The 18,541-nt window shown below is 44.7% G+C and overlaps 1 protein-coding gene across 2 annotated transcripts in view; it reads right to left on the bottom strand.

The window, feature by feature from the left end:
- LOC147671991 (solute carrier family 22 member 6-A-like) overlaps positions 1-18,541 on the bottom strand; it is a 427,981-nt gene that overhangs the window by 120,165 nt on the left and 289,275 nt on the right. For both annotated transcript variants that reach the window (XM_086948072.1, XM_086948071.1), the window contains one exon: positions 10,482-10,685. In XM_086948072.1, the coding sequence (XP_086804198.1) occupies positions 10,482-10,685 (204 nt within the window). The remainder of the gene's footprint in view (positions 1-10,481; positions 10,686-18,541) is intronic.

The raw sequence follows: 18,541 nt of genomic DNA, 5'->3' as shown, positions 1-18,541 counted from the left end.
ACTACTGGCCAACCGATAGAGAGGCATACGTCGCTGCATGGAGAAAATATAAAAGTGCAATTATAGCAGCAAAATCCTCACATATTTCTGAAAGGTTCTTCATTGCCCCTAATAAGTCTAAGGAGATCTTCAGAATCATGAGTGAGCTTACGTCTGACGCCAGAACCCTCCCTTCCCAGGCTCCCACCCAAGAGTCCTGCAATGCCCTAAATAGTTTTTTCATTGAAAAAATTATTAAGATTAAGAATACTATCCCTCCTGCCTCTTCCGCGGCCTTATTAGCTTCCTCTCCTGGAAACCCACTCTCACTATGACATTTCCCCGTCCTTGACCCTACCACTCTGGCCAAACTCACTGTCCGAGTCAAATCCGGCTCGCCCAATGATTGTTGTCCCCCCTCTGTTTTCCACGATATATGCCTGGCTCTGCCGGATTGCATCTTGCCTCTGTTAAACACCTCCCTTGAGAAGGGCACAGTACCCAACTCCTTTAAGGAGGCTGTTTTGGTGTCCCTGCTGAAAAAACCCGGAGCCGATCCGGAGGACCTTGCCAACTATCGGCCTATTTCCCTTTTGCCCTACCTATCCAAACTCTTGGAGGCACACGTCACCACTTGCCTCTCTCAATTTATCGAGTGTTCCAACTACTTCAAGCCTAACCAAGCCAGTTTTAGACCAGCCCACTCCACCGAGGCTGTGATCCTAGCAGTTATGGATTCTTTAAGGGGCAATGCCAATAAAGGGGCACCTCAGGCACTCGTCTTATTGGATCTGTCGGCGGCATCCGACACGGTGGACCATAACATCCTTCTCCACCGTGTCGAGCAGGCCAGCATTCGAGGCCTGGCCTCTGCCTGGATCAAATCTTTTTTGTCGGGTAGAACTCAGGCAGTCCGTTTAGGCCCTTTCACGGCTGCTAAGGAACTATCCACCTGCGGAGTGCCCCAGGAATTATTCCTGTCCCCACTGCTTTTCAATCTTTACCTCCAACCGCTCATCCATTCTTTGAAGAGGTGGGACATCACCGTCTTCAATTATGCAGACGATCTGCAAATTATTTTTCCCCTCAACACTCCCAATGCAGCTCTTGACTGTCAAGCGGTTATGTTACACATCTAGCAATGGATGAATCTGAACCAGCTCAAGCTGAACCCGGGAAAACAGAGCTGATCCTCCCGGGTAACAGCCCCACTTATTGGGGTCCACAGTTCTGGCCGGTGGAGCTTGGCCCCCCGCCTGCTCCAGTTAAGTCAGCAAAGAGTCTCGGGGTTATCATTGACACAGAGCTCTCTCTCAAGCCTCAGGTGGGTGCTGTTGTGTCATCATGCATGTTCAAGCTAAGGAAAATTAGGAAAGTTTCCCATCTCCACGCACCTGAGGCTCTGATACAAGTTCTGATTGCCCTGGTGCTCTCCCGCCTGGATTTTTCAAATTCTCTGTACCATGGTCTACCCAAATTCATTCTCCACAGGCTCCAAATGGTGCAGAACCAGGCAGCCAGATTGGCCTATAAAATCCCGAAGTGGCAGTCTGCGAAACCATTACTTTGCAAACTCCACTGGCTGCCGGTTGAACAGAGGGCTGCGTTCAAGATTGGCTGCTTGACATTCAAAGCTGTGTCTGGGACTTCTCCTGCCTTCCTTAAATCCTTGGTCACTCTCTACTGCCCGGTATGTAACCTACGGTCCTCTCATCGCCAGCTCTTAGTCGCCCCCCCAATCAAGCTCAAGAAATTTGGCGGCCGTATATTTGCTCACTTGGCTCCCAAACTCTGGAACCCGCTGTCTCTCCCGCTTAAATCTTCCAACTCCCTGCTGGAATTCAGAAAACTCCTGAAAACTAGTCTCTTCACACAGTCTGGCTAGATCTCCTCCTTTACACCTCTCAGCACCCAATTAGCGCCAGGAAACTTACGGTGTCAGAGCGCTATAGAAAATCCCCTTAAGATAAGATAAGAGATAAGATAAGTCACAGTGGAGATAGAGGATATATTGCAAGAGGTATAGGATGAGATATAGGGTAGTGCATTGGAGATGCGTAATTAGAAGCAAAGCAATATATATAAAGATACTTAAACACGTGGAAGGTATATATGTATAAAAAATGTAATATATGTAGATTTAAGTTGTATTTGATGAACTCAGACTTCCAAGAGTTGCTGTGAAGTTAATTTATTGGGGCTCATTTGTAATTCATTAGTGAAGCAGTTGTAGATAAATAGTTATGATTAAACATTTACTTATTTAAACAGTCACCTGTATACATATTAAACAGAATGACATAACTAAGTAATATGTACATTTGTTAAGGAGAACTAACAAATATCAATATATTTGAATATATAATTACTATACATGTGTATACAAAGCAATACACATATGTAGGTGCACATCTATAGCCCAAATAAATGCTTATATACAGAGGGATATGCTGTATTCTCATGTTTGAGTATGGTGGTTATGTGGGGAAGAGCCACCTCTTGAGTAGTCTTCTGAAGATAAAATATGCTGGCTTACAGGAGAGATGTGATATTTTAGTTAATTGCTCATACATGCCTTATTCAAGAGGAGCTAACCCAAGATGTCCACTAGGGTCCAAGGAAAATGACAGCTTCCTCAAAGGGTGTATCTCAGGTGCAGGAAAGAATCAACTTCACAAACAGTACCATGCTCAAGCATACAACTTTTAAAACATTCAATAAAAGAATCATGTCCTGCAGCCACGCATACTGTTCAAACTTGTAATGCTGAACCTTTGAAAGAAGAAAGACAAAGAGGGATCTCTCAGCGTTCGTGCTGACTTTAGCATTTCTTTTTCCCGATGTTTAGAAAGACAGCTCCTTATATGTGGCATGCCAAAAAGAGGTATACCATTCAAAGAGTCCAGGTATTTCCTTACTAGTGATCAGGGCCTTGCTCTAGAAATCCTAAGATGCTCTTCTAGGGGGTAGTGTGACCGAGCAGCCTTAGGCTTATCAGAGAGAAGTATTAGACATCTGCACATACACAATTAGGAGCCCACTTGTATCGTATGCAGCAAATTCATAATCATGAATAAAACGCTGCAGCCGCAGAATTGCATAATTTAGGTGAAGTAAATGTTCTGATGTAACCTTTTTGTAATTACTAATATCTTTTTTATAGACAAAAGACTCCCCTACCGTCCTAACCGAGAACATTCTCAAATTGCACTCCAACCATGCCACATAATTACAATCAGCATAATTTCACTCAATGCCACACGATTCCAAACCACACAATTCAACTGTATACATTTCCATTTCCACACCACATAATTCAACAACAAATCACGTAATTCAACTCACCACAGAATTACACAACCCACCACATACAGCCATCCAACACCACAGAATTACACATCATGCCACAAAATTCAACACAACAACCACATAATAAAAAATCCACTACATACCATTATGCAACACAAAATACCATTCCACATAATAACACTTCATGACACACAGTCCCACTCAACATAATTTCAGTACACTCAATACCACATATTTACTATCCACATAATTCCACAGCACACCATGCCACATAATTCCACTCCAAACCACACAATTACACCACACACAATTCCGCAACTATTAATGTCAACCCAAACCATAAAATTCCTGTCCACACCACATATATCCATTCCACTCCATACCAAACACATGGGTAAAAGAGATTGCCATTTACTATGCCAATAGATCTAACTCTCACAAATGCAAGAACTAAAACATTGCAAATGCTTGTTTTCTTGTATAGTGGGATTTTGGGGCAAAGTGTTAATCTAGAGTGGAGGTTACTTTGTGGAATGTATTTGCTGTTTTTTTTCCTGATGAAGAGCAGTCCGGTTCCATGTATCCGCTTGTGGGTGATACAGAGCAGCTTGAATGTAGGACATTCTTGCACCGGTAACCAATGTAGGGTTTTCGAGGCAGGTGAGATATGGGCTTGTGGCTTATATGTAAGAGTAGTCTGGCAGAAGAGTTTTGAATCCGTTGTGTTCTTTTCATAGTTTTTAAAGGTGATTTGTGGTAGAGACTTTTGGCGCAATCGAGTTCAGACAGATTAAGAAAGATAGTAGCCTGGACCTTGTGTGGAAATCCCAGGTGGGGAAAGATGCGTTGCAGAGTTTTTATAGTAACAAAGCTTGATCTTGCTAGTTTGATCACTTGGGCATTCATTGATAGCTTGGAGTCTAAAGTAATTCCAAGGTTTCTTACTTCCTTTGATACTTTAGGTGGTGTTCCAGATCATCAGGCCAGACAGCGAGTGGTTCGTAATTGTTCCAATCGCCACATGTATTTCTGTTTTGGAAGCATTCAATTTGAGATGGCTTCATGTCATCCATTTTGTGCACGGCTCTGAGACAACTGAAAATTGCTAAGTTTCCAATGTCTTTGGGGCTTTCCAGTTTAAGGAGCATTTGTGTGTCATCTGCATAATTATAGAATGTGAGGTGAAATTGATTGATCGGTGTCAGTAATGACTTCATGTAAATGTTGAAAATCATGGGTGAGATGATAGAGCCTTGAGGGACCCCTGCTTTTGTGAAGTACTGTTTGGAAGAGAAAGGGGGGCATGGATGACATTAGTTATGCTGTGAAGGAAGAATGTGATCCAGTCTAGAACAGTCCCCTCTATGCCTGCTTTGTAGAGTCTTTGTATTAGAGTGTCATGGTCAACTGTGTCAAAGTCAGCTAAGAGGTCCAAGAGAAGTACTACAGCAGCCCCTTTCCACTCATCCATGTTCTTAAGGTCATCCCAGATGGCAAAAAGGGCAAATTCCGTACTTCTTCCTGGACGGAATACTGTTTAGACGGCTGTAAGTATGGTATTATTTTCAGTGAATTGTGATATCTGGGCGATAGCTGCTCTTTCTATCAGTTTGCCCAGGAAATGTCCATTTGTAATTGGTCTGTAGTTTTCCGGCGGGTCTCGGTTGGTTTTCTTTAGTAATGGGATAATGGATGACTTTTTTTTAGTTCTTCTGGAAATCTTCCAGTAGTTAAGGAATTGGTGATGATTCTTCTTACTGGTGTGGCATCAGAGGTAGTTAGAAGAACTTTCTTGAAAGTTTGTGGTAGACCCGAATCGGAAGGGCTACTGCAGGAATATTAATATGTTAAACTTCACATATCAGTCATCCTCCATCTGCCTGGATGAAAAGTTTGCCGACAAGAGAGTGCCTTTCAGTCATGCAGTTTGCCTGCTAATTTTATACAATAGCAGATACTCTCGGCCTATGTATGACACCAATGATTAATCAAATGTGGAAGGAAAGGTGCTGCTAATAAATATAGGGAGTTTTGAATGATACAAGTTATTACCATTTGGGACACACAGTTGACTTGGGAGTGCATCACCATTCTCGAATATTTGACAGGACTGGGTAGGGTTAATAATTTTCCCAACAATGGTGAGGTAGTTCACAACTGGATTTTCCCTACATTATATTCATATCTTTATATACAAATTTTCAAAAAAATATTTATGAAGACACTCAAACCAGGCTCAGCCATGGCTGAAAGGGAAAATGCTGTGTAACATATTCATATTTTCTTATGCCTCATTATAATCCTCCTTAGACTACTCAAATATTAAAGGCTTCAATCAATCAATAAAACCTTATTTGATTATTAAAAGAATAATCATAAAAGAACAAAACCATTCAGAATATGTCCACAAAATTCAGATTGCAAGCAATATAAAACAATGTTTTTTTTTTTTTAAACTTTATTGACAAGAAGGAATACTGGTCACATATCAAGGTTACATTCAAACTTATATGGTTTCACGACTTACATTCACCCCTTCTTATGCGGCAGTATTTGTGTCCGAGGTTCAGATGGTGATGTATTGTCCCCTTGAAATTTCTTTGGTACATTTTGCATATTTTAGTCATATGTAGTACATTGATTTAATGGTTCCCTCTTTACGTTGCAGTCAACAAAAACATTGCTTTAACATTACATAGCAAACAAATAGTCCCCCCCCCCAACCGGTGTCATCATTCCCGATATAGTTTCAATCACCTCTTCTCGCAGCCATTCCCTTAGTGTTCGCACTGATACATAGACAGGTCAATACAATCCCCTCTGTGCGTTCCGTTCGTTAAGGGTAGCCCCTCCATTTCATTCTTTCACTCCTCCTCCCCTTCCGAGTCCAGGTCTTCCCCTTCTGGCAGTGGGTCACAGATCTCTCCCCTATACACATTCCACGCTAGCCACACCTTGTTCCACTTGCGTGGCGCTGCGCGTAGGGTGTATACTGCCCTTTCTGTGATCATCAGGATGTCCATGTTTTTAGCCCATCTATTCGCGGTGGGTAGGTCTGGCGCGCCCCATTTCTGCGCTATATCTCGCTTGGCCACTGTCATGGCCAATGTTGCCCAAATCAGTTCGTATCTGCATAGGTCATTGGGGTCCCAGATGTTTAAAAGGCATTTGCGCGGTTCCGGCAGTACGGAAATGTTAAGTGATTGGGAAATCGTGCGCATTATCTGCGTCCAGAATTCACGTATGTGTGGGCAGTCCCACAGGGTGTGAAATAATGTCCCCTCCTCCCCGCAGCCTCTCAAGCAAAAGGGATGTGGCGCTCTCTGTATTTTGTGGAGTAGTGTCCTGGTGTAATATATGCGGTGTAGAATTTTAAGTTGTACCAGTCTGAACCTGCTCGAGATTCCGACCTCTCTTGGGGAGGCCAGCGCCTCATTCCACTCAAATTCATCCGCCTCGCCTATTTCCTCCTCCCACCTTTCCTTGAGTTTCAGTGTGGGGTCTTTCAAATTATTGATCAGTTTTTTGTATGTGAGCGAGGTTGCGCTTTGGATCATGAAGTCTGTGAGTAGCCTATCCTCTAACGGGGAGGAATCTGGCAGAGTAGTGTCTACGGGAATCGCACGCAGTAGTGCATGTCTAATTTGGACATAACGGAACGTTTCTGTGGGTCCGAGGTTATATTGCTGCTGTAGTTGTGGAAATGGTATTACTGTGTCCCTGTCCCAAAGGTCCCCCACCGTTGAGATGCCTATGGAGTCCCATCATTCAAAACTCTTACATCTCCTGAGATTTCCTAAAGATTTCGTGTCCCATAATGGTGTCATTCTAGTGATCTTTCCTGCCCATCCCAGGTGAGCCTGCGCCATGTGCCATAGGGTCGCCGTGTGTCTGGTCGGACCGATTAGACTTTTAAGTTGCTGTTTGTTATAAAGCACTGAGAGCATGCAGTCCGTCCCAAGTTGTGACCAATCCGCCCGATAGGCCGGGTCCTCTCTCGGGGTGTGGATCCAGGAGTTTATTACTTTAAGCTGGGCCGCCCAGTAATACAGCTGAATGTTGGGGAGCGCTATCCCTCCCTCGTACCAGCTTTTAACCAGTTTGTCGTACGCTATACGTGGTGGGCCCGTACCCCAGAGTAATGTAGTGACTAGCGCCACGATCTGCTTGAAATATCGTGGCGGCACCAGATGTGGTGTGTTTTCCAAGACATAGAGGAGCCTCGGAAGTGTCATCATTTTGTACAGCGCCGCCCTTCCCAAGAGAGTCAGGGGCAGGGCCGCCCAATGCTTGACGTCCGCCCGCAGGCGGTCTATAGGTGGCTTTAAGTTACTGGCGAAGAAGTCCGTTTCTTCCCTCGTTATGATAATACCCAGGTATTTAAAGGAGGTTGTAGACATGGTCAGGGGACAGTCATCCCGCAGTCTCGGTGTCGGGCCTTTCAGTGTGTACACGACTGATTTTGACCAATTCAGGGTGTAGCCTGACGAGTGTCCGTGTGCGTTACAGAGTTCTAGCAGGGCTGGGATGCCTTCGTCTGGTGCCGTCATGTAGACGAGCATGTCGTCGGCGTATAGCGAGACTTTGTCCTCCCATCCCCCTTCCCATTTAATGCCTGTAAACAGGGGTGTAGCCCTGAGTTGGACCGCCAGGGGCTCTAGCACCAACGCAAAAAGCAAGGGTGACAAGGGGCAACCCTGTCTAGTACCCCTGCCTAAGTGGAACCTCGGTGATATGTGGCCATTAGCTACTACTTGTGCGACTGGCTTGGTATAGAGCAGTCTTATCCATGCTATATACTTCGGCCCAAATCCCATACGTTCCAACACCGTGAAGAGATACTCCCATTCCACTAGGTCGAACGCCATTTTAGCGTTGAGGGAGAGGATCACGGCCCTTTCCGAGAGGAGGTGTGCACGGGCCAGCACTCCATGCACTCTCCGGAGATTCAGCGCTGTGCTTCTGTGAGGCATAAAGCCTGACTGGTCAGGGTGGATCAGAGTACTTAGGTGCGGCTGTAAACGGGTGGCCAAAAGTTTAGCCAATATCTTGGCTTCGATATTAAGCAATGATATCGGGCGATATGAGGCACTGTCAGTCGGGGGTTTCCCCGGCTTAGGTATTGCCACAATCGTGGCCGTGCATTGGTCTAATGGCAGTTCCGCTTTGTCCCTGCTTTCTAGATACATGTCCAACAGTGGGCCACTGAGTTCCGGTGCCATGGACTTGTACCATTCCACGGGTATCCCATTTGGACCCAGGGCCTTACCAGACTGTAATGCCTGGATCGCCAGCTGAATTTCTTCTTCCGTTGGGTCCACCTCCAGGGCTAGCATGTCTTCCTGTGTAATGCTGGGGACTGCAATGCTCGTCAGTGTTGCTGCTGCCATTTGCTTTGTGACTATATGGTCTGGGGTATATATGGTTCGATAATGCTGAGCCAAAGCACAGACTATGTCTTCGGGGTGCGTCAGTGTCTGCCCTTCCTCCGTGTGTAGTTCCTGAATGCCTTTCGTTCCATTCTCTCTCTTATCTAACCACGCCAGCATTTTACCCGCTTTGTCACCTACATCATATATTCTATATTTAGTACTTGCGATGTAACCCTTCTCAGTCGTCTTAAGGTGGGCCTGGTACTGCTGTTGTCTTATCATGAGTGTGTGCGTTGCGGCCGGGGAGGGGTCTGTCATGTGTGCAGTGTTGGCCGTGTGGAGTGCTAGTTCCAGTTCCGTGAGTTCCTTTCGGGAGTCCCGTTTATGCCCCGTTATTGCTGATATGGCCGCCCCCCGGAGGACTGTTTTATACGCTTCCCACAGTACTGACGGTGACGTCACTGTACCCGTATTTTCAGCAAAATACTGCGTTGTCGCTAGCTTAAGCTTTTTCCGAATCTTCGGGACTTTCAAGAAATTCGGGTAGATTGGGTAGAGCCTAGCACATTTCCTTTCTCTGGTGGTAAGCGATAGAGCTATGGGGGAATGATCAGAAATGCCCCTGGGTAGAATGTCCACTTTGTCCACCATTCCCAGTCCCAACCCCAGGGCCAGAAAGTAGTCTATACGTGATAGGCTGTTATGTACGGCAGAGTAGTAGGTGTACTGAGTGTCCCCGGTATGTAGATGCCGCCAGACGTCTATTATGCCCAGGGCCTCCACAAAGTCCGAGAGTGCCGACGTGCCACGTGAGTGGGCCCTAGTAGGGAGGGTGTCTACCAGTGGATTCATGATCGCGTTAAAGTCTCCCCCTATAATCGTATCCCCATCAGGAAGGTTAAGAAGGAGGTTGCCTAGGGCAGGTAGTGCCACGGAGTGGAGTGCCGGGGGTATATATACCGATACTATGTTGAGGGATCTGCCTTCCCACTGGCCATGTAGTGCAGCAAAGCGACCCTGATCATCCGCCACTCGATGTGTTATAATAAAGGGAGATGATTTCTTTATCAATATTCCCGTCCCCCTGGAGCCAGTAGTGAACTCAGCATGTATCGCCATGGAGTAGCCACGTCTATTAAGTGCTTTGCAAGTGGCTCCTGCAAGGTGGGTTTCCTGTAAAAGGACTAAGTCCGGGCTTTGTCTCTTGATGGCCTGCAGTACCAAGCCCCTTTTTATTTTGTCCCCCAGGCCCCTAACATATATAAAACAATTTTAAACCCATCATAGTATTAAATATAAAAAATTCACCATGAGAGACACGCTCAATTGCAAAAATCATAAGAAATATAGATGGCCTCTATAGAATGGCACGCAGCTGAATCAGATAACATACCAAGGAAATAAAGCGCAGGTTTATATCCTTAAAAACGAAATGTTTAAAGAACAGGTCATAAATATCTACATCTAAAAGGCTCAACATTTTTAACAAAAAGCGGTGATGTGGACCAGCATCTGAATTGAGGTTTCAACTAAAGGGCAGATCAGTAGGTTAGGATAGTACTGCTCTAAGGTTACTTCCAATGGAACCTGCACGAAATTTAGTGAGAAGTGACCTTGCCAAAATGTTCTTTTACCAAGGATATATAGGGCTCAGCCCCCCCCCCCCCCCCATGTTCTGAGGACTACGTAATCTCTCAGAGACGGTTTTCCATCTCCCTTCTCTCGTTAGCTTCTGATGCAGACTTTATAAAAGGCTTACAAACATGCAAACACACAAAAATCTCTGTTTCTATCACCAAAGAGTTTCCAAATCACACTCACCTTCTCTCTACCTGGTCAATTGAGTCTGGCAGAGTGACATTTAGTGTCTCTGGCAAAATGAAGACAGAAAGTCCAAAGAGCATTGGGACCACTCCGAAAATAACCGTAGGCAGGAACGAGACAAAGTCCTTGACCATCAGGGCCATGGGGGCCACCACAGCCCCCAATCTCATCATCATGTTGGTGAAACCAACTCCAGTCTGCCTAAGGATCAAAAAATCGTTAATTACTAAATTAAGTTAACACTATGTATCATGCTACAACATGGTATTGCAGGATCACACACAGTACACTTATAGCAATTTAACTACTACCAGAATCTCTTCCTCTCCATCTTTCGTGTGGCTCAGCAACTGAGAACTGAACTCTACTGAGCCACAGCCTGAGGGTGATGTGCACTTGAGGTGAGAGAATGCTAAACTAAAGCCATTTGTAGCTTTACAAATCAAAGAAGTCTCTGCCTTAATACTAGTATATATTGATTGCATATACTGTCAAATAGACATATGGTATTTCTCAGCATTCGTTTGCTGTTATTTTACTTTTTGTGTGACAGGTTTTTCTGTTGTTGCATGTACAGCCCAATTTCACAATCCACAGTTCATACCTGCCCATCATAACAGTGATTATCATAACCCCATTGGACACCCATGTCAGGGGACCCTGGCGCTACCACCCTAGCATCTTGGCTGCTACTACCGACAGACTTAAATCAGACTGCCTTTACCAATATTCTAAGGGCATCCAGGTGAAGGGGTAAGAGGTCGAGTCCTGTAGTGTCCTGTGAGTTTTAGATGACGGCAGCCTTTTGGTTACTGACGGGCTCCGTAGAACAGTGATGTAAGTGCTTGGGTGTGGTTGATAGAATTTATAATGTAGAACATTCAGTTAACTATTACACTTTGAGGAATAAAGAGGTGTAATACCAAGCTCCGTGTGTTTCACGTTCATTCACATGTTGGGAAAGACAATACAACTGGCAATGAGGTCCGAGATACGTAACCCGATGAACCAGCAGTACTCTCCCATAGAGTTTGTGGTGGTCTAGAAAACTACTTGTTGTGCATGCCACAAGCACCTCACCCAAAGTTAAGATCGACGTTTGGCTTATGTGGAGTCAAAGAGCCACTCCACCCAGTGCAAAGCATTCAAAGAAGATGAAGGCCTTACGGAGAAATGTATGTATTATCAGCCAGGAACCTGCTGGTGAGGCCATGAAAGAGGTACAGAGGAAAGCTAAAAGCAGCGACAACCAGGTCAGAGAAATGCTAAAGCCAGTGGAAACCAGGTACAATGCAGAAGATTGAAAATGGTGACGAACACATGCAAGTGAAAAAACAAGTACTTACTGTAAAAGAGGAAGAAGGCACTGTGCATCTGGTGAGTGGGCCAGGTGACCCACGTTCAAGTACTGAGACAGTACTTCCGGAAGAAACAGAATTAGGTGCCCATCCAGCGCTGTCGGAACAGCACATACTCTCAATGTCAAAAAGTTCCAAAACTGGTTATAACACTGCTGCTTTCCTGAAACCACCTCTTCCCTTTGATACTCCCAAAAAGTGAAATATTGGCAACAGATGGACTGCCTGGATCGAAACCTTTAATGATTTTATTGATGCACTGGAAGAAGCAGATAAGAAAAAGATCATCAAATATCTCGCAAATCTTGCATTTGAAGGATTAAAGGAAGAAATAAAGAACACACCGCATGCTGATGAAGTCTTATACCATCAAAGAGGTACTAAATATTAAGTTCATGAATGTCGAATACAAAAGATACATTTTCAACGAAGAAAGCCAGAGAGCTGGTGAAACAATCGATGAGTTTGTTGAAAGACTTGATACGCTCATCAATCATTGTAAGTTCAATTAAGTCAAAGATGAAGATGCTTTACGTCTCAGTGTCTTATATGGTTGCCTTTATGACTCATTCAAATGATGAATGCTTAGAGAAAACAAAATATGGAGTGAGTACTCATGGCTGCAAGAGCCAAGGAGAATGCAGAATGACAAGCTGCTGACATGGAGACTACAGGAGAACAGAGTGAATCAGCCTTGAGTGTGAAAAGTAAGCAGAGACACAAGATTGAGGAGTACAAAGTGATGTCTCCAAAGAAAAAGACACCTTGTTTCAGGTGTGGTTTTTCATTCCAACTTGAATCCAAATGTCCCCCAGTGGACAAGTATGTGAGGACTGCGGGAAAGAGAACCATTTTGTAATGGCTTGCAAAGCGAAGTGAAACAAAGTGAGTCTCATCGAGAAAAAATGGATGCCTGAAAGTTCCAGAGAGACTTTCTACTCACGCCTACAAGGCCAAGCAGCCACATCAATTGATGCACATGGAAACTAAACTAAGTAGATTGTTGTCTAACTCTTCATCCAAAGGTTCTTCAACACCAACGTCAAGCGACAGTGAAAAAGATGGATGCGCAATGTCGATGTCAACTAAAGAGAAACATGCACATTTTGTATAGGCTGCATGCAAGAAAGAATGCAAGTTGAGTGAAAATCGGCAAGTGAAGTCACGAAATTCATTTAGACAATGTCCTAAAATCTCACAAAAGATGAATAGTTGTTTCATGCCTTTTGTCATAGACAGTGATGCATTGATATACATCATCCCTGAGGAGAAGTACCATGAACTGTCTCCAGTGCCCCGCCTCACTCCGTCGAAGACTAAAGTGTATACATGTGCTGCATCAACACCATTCAAAAGTCAAGATTCATTTTTAACAACCATGAAGCACAAAAGACGAGAGTACAAGTACCAATTCACATACTTCAAGGTACTTCATCAAGTGCCTGTTTAAATTAAAACATAAATGCTCATCACAAAATAGTGTGTCAGTTTCCATTGTTGTTTCATGGATTAGGAACGGGTGTGACGTGGCGGGCTTACCTCAGACGAAAATCACAGACATGAAGGACTGGTGGATCGTAAACCCTCCCTCTGCAACTGTTATTTCTCCCCAACAGGACTCGTGTACTTCAGTAACCAGAAGCTGTCCTGCCTCGAGGACTCACGCGAGGAGAGCTTCTTCGAATGGGGAAACCCGAAGGATGTGACTCCGCCCCGTGATGTCACCTCCTATGCGTCCTTAACTCACAGGGAATCCCGAAAAGGGGAGCAGCCTAACTCCAAGGAGGAAGATGTGGTGGAAGGCGAGAAGGTGGTGCTTTTTGGAGATGCGAGACCCGAGAAACAGGAGGAAGGCGAGGAGACCGGGAACCGATGACTGCAGGAAGAGCCAGGAGGCCAACACCCCCACGAGCTGCAAAGCCACGCTCCTGGAGGAGCGTGGCTTGTGCAGGTGCGCAAACTTTTCGCGGGCTGGGTGGGGAGGCTGGACAGAACTCCCCCGTAACTCTAGAAGCTACATCCTCGGAGTAATTCTTCTTTTTTTTTGTTTTGTTTTGCTTTATTCGGGCACACTCAGATATGTTTTGCCGCTTAATACAGCCTTTCATGCATGCTTTCAATTAAAGTGATGATATATTGGTCTTTGGGCCACACAAAAGGAACATGATAAAGCTCTTAGACAAGTGTGTCATTTAATTGCTGATTTAGGTCTCACTTTGAATGCAGAGGAGTATGAGCTCCACAAAACAAAACTCAAATTCTTTGGACATAGTTTCCCTGATGGGGGAATGACTCCCGATCTGATTAAAGTACAGGCTTTGTCAGCCACCCGTCCCCCACAAGATGTTACAATGTTACACTCCTGGCCAGCTACTTTTCCTGATACATCCATAATTTTGAGACAGCAAGGGCCCCTTCAAGAGACTTAAAAAAGGAAATGCTTCATTTCAAAGCTATAATAATAATAATATTGCAATTTTCAGAGCGCCTAGTTGTACCACAATGGTGTTTCCACATGCTGGAACCTACATTTAGATGAGGAGCGAACACAGAAAATGCACAACTGATAGGGTTTAGAGAGGATTGCGGAAAAGCTGCATTTTCAGTTTGCTTCTGAAATCTTTCTCCGAAGGAGACGCTATAAGGACATAAGGAAGATGGTTCAACATTCCTCTCAGCCAAAAAGTACAAGGCACAAGCTTCCATTCTGGCTTTCTGGATCTTAGGAACTCTAGCAAGCATGGCTTCAGATTATGTTAGATTGCGACCTGGATGTACACTTGCATCGTAGGATGCAAATAACTAGGGCCTTGCTTGTTGAGTATCCAACGGCAAAAACTCAAGGCTTTAAATATTATTCTTTTGCACAGGGAACAAGTGTAACTGATTGAGAGCACCTGATGCCGAAGAATTTTTAGGGATACTTATTACAAGCTTGCAGCAGCGTTTTGAACTCGCTGCAGTGACTTGATACTCCCCTTTTTAGTTCTGAGATATACAATTTTTTCATGGTCCAGTTGGGAGGTAATAAGAGCATGTACAATAGCTTTCCCAAGATTTGATAGGAATTAGATCTAAGATTTTCCTTAGGGTTTTAAGAGTGCCAAAACACTTCCCCGCAATCTTACTAATTTGGTCCTTAAAGGAGAGTTTTGAATCGAACCAGACTTGTAAGTTCTTCAATTTCTGTTTGGGTTCCGGAGGTTCGCCCAAGGCTTGCTGGCCACCTGGCGGATGTCCAGATCGAAGAGGTCTTACTAACAGGAGTTCAGTTTTGTTTGCATTCAGTTTTAAACAGCTATTCCTCATCCACGTGGCGACTTCGGCCAGGCAGGATTTAAAATACTCTGCTGAGATGGTGTTAGGCTTCGAGAGGTTCACTACACATTGGGTGTCGTCGGCATACAACACCACCTGAAGGTTACATTTATTCGTGATAGCTGCAAGGGGTCTCATATAAACCTTAAATAATGTAGGGGCTCAGAATTGAGCCCTATGGGACTTCTCTAGGTGAGGTAAAGTTTCCTGACACACATGACTTTTGGGCAACTGGAAAGATTTGCTCCTGAAGAAAGGATTTAAGCGCTTTTCTGCATATCCCACATTCCAGGAGTCTACGAGTGAAGATCTTGTGGTATACGTTATCATAGGCAGGGCTTATGTCAAGCAATATATGGGCAGAGGTCTGGCCTTTATCAGCGTTCTTTCTTAGAACTTCCTCCGACAGAAGGAGAGCTGACTCAGTGGAGTATTTCACCCTGAAACCTGATTGAGAGGGATGTAATATCTCTTTTGATTCAATGTAAGCTGTTAAGCAGCTGTTACCATGTTTCTCATGTATTTTCACCCAGAAATTCCGCAGGGATATAGGTCTGAGATTCTCTAAGACAGAGGGACCCAGAGAAAGATTTTTCCTAATAGAAATTACCATAGCATGTTTCCATAACTTTGGCACTAAACATAAAAAGATTAATTTTGTGATATGTTCACGTAAGTGGGGGAGATTGGCAGTAATCTCTAAGTGCAAGATTTAAACATATGAAGACATGAATATGAACAAAGATTCAAGAAAATCAACCATGCAATTGAGACCACCAGTGAAATGGCCTACTTTGATCCAAAGCTACATACAGAGGTTGTTGTTGATGGAAGCCAGTAGGGTTGGGAGCAATTCTTGCCCAAAAGAATGGACATCCCAATGCATGAAGGCATATTGTGGCGTATGCTAGTAGACGTTTGTCACAAATTGATAATGCCTATTCACAACCTTAAAAAGAAAGTCTAGCTGTGGTGTGCGCTTCAGAACATTTTCACGTTTCTATATGGAAAGCATTTTACTCTTGTCACATATCATCAAGCATTGCTTACCATCTTTGGCAATCACAAAGCCAAGATGTGCCCTCGCATTGAGAGGTGGGATTTGCGACTGCAAAAATATGACAACATTATTTTGCACTGACCAGGGAAACACCCAAACCCTGCTGACTACTTTTCATGAGTATTAAAAAGGCGTCCCCCTAGGGTCGACGTTGCCTCAGTGCATAGCTTATTCTCCAGATGAGTGGAGTGATCCCATTCAAATCGCTTTAAACCATGAATGATCCGGTAATTTGATTTATTCTTTATTCTTCATCAATTATTTTGGGTCTATACGTGTACATTGTGTGTTTTTTCAGTACTTACTCTTTTCACAGCCACAGAGCAACGGCATGCTCTGCCACCCCCGTCACCTGTAGACTCCAATACTACGGGTGAGTTATATTCCGCTGCTATGGCTGCACACACAATATCAGGGCATTGATTATTTAAGCATCGGCATCCGCCGTTTTTTAATCTAAGTGTGCGCATTGCTCAGTTTTATGCACTTGCTTTTGCCCTGGTCACCAACGATCAGTCTCAACTTTGCGTGTGTCCTTTGTCAGAATGTTCAGCTTGCCACCAATGCACACTGCTACATTTGGCACCTTGTACCTCACATCAGCATGTACGTCGCTGCTTGGGCATGAAAAATAGCTACATATATACCCACTGTGGCACATACACCAGCATAGTGCAAGTGTGTGTACTACCCAGCATACGTGTATGATTGTAGTTTTAGCATACAATTCAAGCTTGGTAAAAGAATTTTGATCACGTTCATGCACATTCCGTGAACACCGGTGAGTACTTAGTAACCTACAAATGTTGGTTTTATTGCCTAGCTATCATAATAGGCAGACTTAGCCCACACTGGCGACTGGTCATCAGACTAAATTATGAGAACCAGACCAGCGGTAGTGCACCCCTCACTTTTAGCTTTTCGTGGTCCTGATGAAGTTCCATCTTACCCGTTAGGGGCAAAGTAGGCACGAAACATGGTGACCCACCACACCATGACAGCCCTGTAGGAACATTACATCCATTTGGGGCACCCACAATTTGTAATTAAGCCTGAACTACCACAGTAATAAAACATATGTGAGTAGGACAGCTCTAGACTTATTTTAACCCATCTTCCAGTGCACTACTCAGCCCTCAGACCCGCACGCACGGTACAGCTTCTTCAAAACATCTCTGCCAAAGAGCCCCGTTTACGGGAGTCTGTCAGACTTTGCAGCGCCGGCCTGACGAGGAGCTTAGCCCAATGATAAAGCATGACATCCTTTAGGGTGTGTGAGCGCATCACGAAGATAGACCTCCCTTTTCCCGCCCCTCTCACTAGGAACTGCACACCCCCTTGATACACCATGGGGAAGGCGTCACCAACGCGTATAAAGTGCTGCCTCTCCCCCTGCGTCACACTTTCCTGCCACTAAGGGCCACCAACTTTGTTTTCTTGCACCCTGCACATCCTGGTGGGACTTCCTGTGCCAGGGTGCAACTATCTCTACAGCTGACGCAACGGGGGAAGGCGTGACCAATGCGCATAAAGTGCTGCCTCTCCCCCTGCGACCTGGGTATGGTGCAGGCTACACCCAGGCAAAGCCCGAGCCAAGGGCGGGCCTATCAGTGCCCTTCATAGCCCAGTAGAGGCTGGGCTGGGCCACCCCTCAAGACTTTGAATTCGAACTGCACCTCAAAATACTGTGCACACTGAAATACTATAAGGAATTATTCTTTTTTCTCTTCTGAGCGGGCCCCTTGGCCTGGGGGTTCCTCCCCTCTCTCTGTAGCTTCCCGTTTAACACATTAAAGGGCTGTTGTGGGCAGCATGGGGAAAAGGAAAGTGGTAGGGGGGAAGGGGCAGATGGAGCACATTAAGCATCTAAGAAATTGAAAAAAAGCTCTGTGTCCTGCAAGGGGAGTTGCATGTTTAACGCTTGACGATTTGTTGACCGAGGGACTCCTAGACCAACCTAGTGTTGATACTGCGTCTAAATCAAAAGCATACTAGCATATGGAATCCCTCCTAAATTTGGGCGTATACCCAGTGTTTAGGAAAGCATTTACTGGTAACCAGCCTCTGGAAGCCCTAGCCATGGCCTCTAATAACTCGCTAAATATCGTTAGCGACTTTCCTATGCTCACTGGCACTGCCGAGTTCCCATGTAGCAATAGATGTTTACCCTGTTAGATCTGTCCGAAACTACAAACACTTTAGGCGATCAAGATGGTAGGGGTGATGCTATGAAAGAATCTATCCTCCTGCCTGGTGTTGTAGCACCAGTTCATCAGGAGGCTTCTAGCTCCATATTAGATTTAGCGCACAAGGGTAGCTGA

This window comes from Lissotriton vulgaris, unplaced genomic scaffold (assembly GCF_964263255.1).
Source record: "Lissotriton vulgaris unplaced genomic scaffold, aLisVul1.2 SCAFFOLD_1473, whole genome shotgun sequence".
Lineage (NCBI taxonomy): Eukaryota > Metazoa > Chordata > Amphibia > Caudata > Salamandridae > Lissotriton > Lissotriton vulgaris.
Note: the sequence above shows the minus strand (reverse complement) of the source record. Positions and strands in the feature narration are given on the sequence as shown.